Source organism: Monopterus albus, unplaced genomic scaffold, assembly GCF_001952655.1.
Source record: "Monopterus albus unplaced genomic scaffold, M_albus_1.0 scaffold35.1, whole genome shotgun sequence".
In the NCBI taxonomy this organism is placed as follows: Eukaryota; Metazoa; Chordata; class Actinopteri; order Synbranchiformes; family Synbranchidae; genus Monopterus; species Monopterus albus.
Window position 1 is genome coordinate 1,887,865 of NW_018127915.1, and position 3,978 is coordinate 1,891,842.

A 3,978-nucleotide genomic window follows, 5' to 3' on the forward strand; every position below is an offset into this window, starting at 1 on the left:
TAATGTCCTCCATCAGGTCGGTAATGGCCAAAGATGTTGATCGGTTCGACCTAAAACCGTATTGACAATCAGAAAGGATTTTATGTTTATCAATAAATGTGTCTAATCTGTTATTAAAGAGTTTTTCCATGATTTTTGAAAACTGTGACAACAGAGAAACCGGTCTATAATTTGTGAAGTTGTGCTTATCACCAGATTTATACAGTGGAATAACCTTTGCTATTTTCATATTATTGGGGAACTGACCAAGTCGAAACGACATGTTAAAAACATGGGTTAATGGTTTGCATATCCCCTCAATTACCCATGTAACAGTTGTCATAGTGATACCATCACTATCACTAGATGTTTTGTTACCACATTTATTCACTATCTCTATAATTTCCTTTTCAACTATGGGCTTCAGAAACATAGAACACATGTTCCTTTCACTTAAGGTAAAATATTACTGCTGTAAGAGGTTTTTTTTTTGGATGCTCATTTTGGAGGCTGTAGTTTATGCTGAAGGCAGCCTACACAAACACCTCTGTTTAATATAGTACTGTGAATACAGTTGAATCAGCACCTCTCTAGAACAGTTAGGACAAAAAGTGAACCACCAAACCACCTTCTTGAGGGAAGATGCAGTACTGTTGGATAAGACAGCATGATGTAGCTACAGACTGTGAAAAATGAAAGGAAAACCCAACATAATGTCTTAGAAAGGTGGTGGGCCACCACCAGAACAGCTACAAGTCTCTGAACACCATTTTTTCAAAACATATTCCCTCATTTGGCGTTTTGATGATGGTGATGGAGAGCGCTGTCTAGCATGTCGGTCCAAACTCTCCCACAGCTGTTCAGTTGAGTTGAGATCTAGTGACTGTGAAGGCCACAGTATATGAGTCGCATAATTTTCACTAAGCATCAAACCATTCAATGACCCCTTGTGCCCTATGGATGGGGGCACTATGATGCTGGAAAAGATCACTCCCATCATGATGTTCATGTTTCATCATAGGATAGAGGAGATGATCACTCAGAACAATTTTGTATTGATTTGCATTACATGGACCCAAACCATGGCAGCAGAATGCCCTCCACAGCACAACAGAGGTATCAGATCCCCTTACTGGGGTCCAGCATTCAGATTTTTCCTTTAATTTGTCACCAATATGTAGGTGTACCTAATAAATTGCAGACTGAGTAGCAGACAAGATTGACTTACCATCATTTAATTTTGACTTCATATCTCATAGTTTTCAAGTAGCACCAGCGGTTTCTGTTTTTTTTTTTAACTTTCTTAAAAATCATTTTAAACTTTAAAACGAAATTCTTTGGCTGTTTCGGCCGCTCCTCGTGAACTCGCCTCGGAGCACCACGTGCCCGTGTTTAAAGAACGTCCTATGGAAATTGCGCGCGCGCGCACGTATTAATTCCCTCCTCATTCCAGTGTGCTCCTCCGTCCACCAGCGACAATGATCTGCGTGTTTCTGTCATTATTTGCTCGCATCTTTCAGTCAGGTTGGTGATATATCTGTCCACACCCTGTTTAACATTCAGGGCCCTTTAGTTTGGGTTTCACGCCGGATAATGTGCTCACAGTGCCCGCGATGTGTGTGGGAGCGTGAGATGGAGAGTCAGCGGACAGATGCCTCGGCTATAGGCTAATGTTACGATAGCTAGCCGATACAGAAGGACCTGAACTGGTGAAACAATACAGGCAAGGAACTTTAAGCAGAGCTTTTCACCATGGGAGCAGTGTTCAGTGAGCCGGCTATGGTGTGACTGATGATACACAAACGGTTTGCGCTTTATTCACAGATAATGGTAAAATACGTCTTAGCATGCAGGTTCTGTGGTACTAACACGTGTAAGCCTATTGTTAGCTACTGTTCTAACGTCATACTTAGACACCTTGTCTAACCAGTAGTGTAGTTCATGTGTGTTCACTGTCAGTGGACTCACCCTCCTATTGGCGTTAGTGCGCTGCCGTTGGTGCCATGCAAATGTGCACGGATTGAAGAATCCAACAATAAATAGAAGGGAGGGGGGATGGACTCAGTTTCCACCTACATTTTTGGGTTGACAGAATGGTAAATACCCGAAACAACAGAAATGTGTGATGATGGAGGTAGATTTTTATTGTGTGTATGGCTGTTTACAGGCAGCCTGCAAGCAAAACATATATGAATCTGGGTGTCTTTACACATGGATTAGACATGTATGAACTGAGAGGTAAATACAGCTGTCATTAATGGCCGAGTTGTCAGTGACCTCACAGTGTCAACTTTGTGTGGTTCAATGCAAACGCACATTTTCCTTCACCACTAAACCAATATTAGTCTCGTCTACTGTCTGTAGAGATTAATCCAAGCTGCTTTGGCTCTGTCTGGTAATGGCCCATAGCTGTTCAAAAACAGTCACCGCTTTGGTTTTCCCCTTCAATTTTGTCATATGTTATGTGGCTCTAGGGTGGACCGGGGTGAAGGAGCGCACCTTCATTGCTGTGAAACCAGATGGTGTGCAGCGAAAACTGGTGGGAGAAATCATACATCGCTTTGAGAAGAGGGGGTTCAAGCTGGTGGGCCTCAAACTCCTGCAGGTATGTAGAGAGTAGGTCTGTACATTGTGCCAGGAGACTCCTTACTTCTAAAACGGTTTCCTTTCCTAAGTGATCCAGGCTACTATACCTGCCAACTGAACGTGTGCCTGTCTTGTATGTGTTTGTGAACCAGGCATCTGAGGGTCTTCTCAAGGAACATTACTGGGACCTGAGGAGTAAGCCCTTCTTCAGTGGACTGATAACCTACATGAGCTCTGGACCAGTTGTTGCAATGGTGAGATTCTTCAACATAGTGTACATATGTCCACATTATACTAAAGCAGGGTGGCCAATTCTGGTGCTCGATGGCCGTTGCCCTGCTTGTTGTCCAACTATCCCCGCCCTACCCACTGCTGATTACCTGGATCAGGTGTGTTCAGTCAATCAGAAGCTGGACGATACCATCTTAGATGACGGCGGAGTGAGGAAAGACAAAGTGGACGCTGCCTTCGAGGACCAGAATTGCCCACCCCTGTTATAAAGACTTTCAGGAATCCAGGGGACTGAAGCAAAGCAGCTAATGTTGAGCCATCTGTAAGAGTCAATAGACATTTTTAACAGTTCGACATTGTTTAAAAGATTAACCTTCCAGCATGGAACATAAAATTTGTTGACAAAACGTGACTTAAATATGATCGTGTGTATGGAGTGATTTTGTTAAATGTTGACTTGAGGCTCACCAAAGCAGAACAGTTTGAAAGCAACGAAGTTTGACACATCTGATAGTCCAAAGTTTTGTACGGTATTTTACAAAGGCATTAGCAGTGCCTGGTGGAGACATGAACCTTTCTGTTTGTTCAGGCGTGGCAGGGTTTGGACGTGGTCAAGACTGCGCGTAAGATGTTGGGAGAGACCAACCCTGCAGACTCGCTGCCTGGAACTGTCAGAGGAGAGTACTGTGTGGAAGTGGGCAGGTAAGATCTCCTGATGATTCGGTTCTCTGCAGGAAAATGGGAGGAAGAATTATATTTTTATGTCACAAACTTCCTCACTGACTATTGACTCTTTACATGTTTGACTTGTTTACTTTCTCTGTTCTCAACTCAACTCAACTTTATTTATATAGCGCTTTACCACAGCACAGCTGACCAAAGCACTTAACATATCATACAAATATAAAAACAACACATAAAAAGCTATAAACAATAATATAAACACTAACACCACAGACAGAGTGTCATTCCTGGTCAAACGCCAATGAATAGAAGTAGGTCTTCAAATAAGACTTAAAAGTGGACAGTGAGGGGGCCTGCCTAATATAAAGCGGCAAGGCATTCCATAGGTTTGGACCTATCACAGCAAAGGCTCTGTCCCCCCTAGTTTTCCGCCTGGCCCTTGGTGCCTCCAGAAGAAGCTGATCTGCTGATCTGAGGCACCGCGATGGATTATACGGA

General features: G+C 43.2%; 1 protein-coding gene across 1 annotated transcript in view; it reads left to right on the plus strand.

The window, feature by feature from the left end:
• The first annotated feature begins 1,393 nt into the window (after positions 1–1,393).
• The window catches only part of nme3 (NME/NM23 nucleoside diphosphate kinase 3), a 4,757-nt gene continuing 2,172 nt past the window's right edge, over positions 1,394–3,978 (plus strand). The window contains exons 1-4 of the mRNA XM_020597848.1: positions 1,394–1,503; positions 2,454–2,584; positions 2,718–2,819; positions 3,386–3,498. Coding sequence (XP_020453504.1) covers positions 1,458–1,503; positions 2,454–2,584; positions 2,718–2,819; positions 3,386–3,498 — 392 coding nt within the window. The 5' untranslated portion in view covers positions 1,394–1,457. The remainder of the gene's footprint in view (positions 1,504–2,453; positions 2,585–2,717; positions 2,820–3,385; positions 3,499–3,978) is intronic.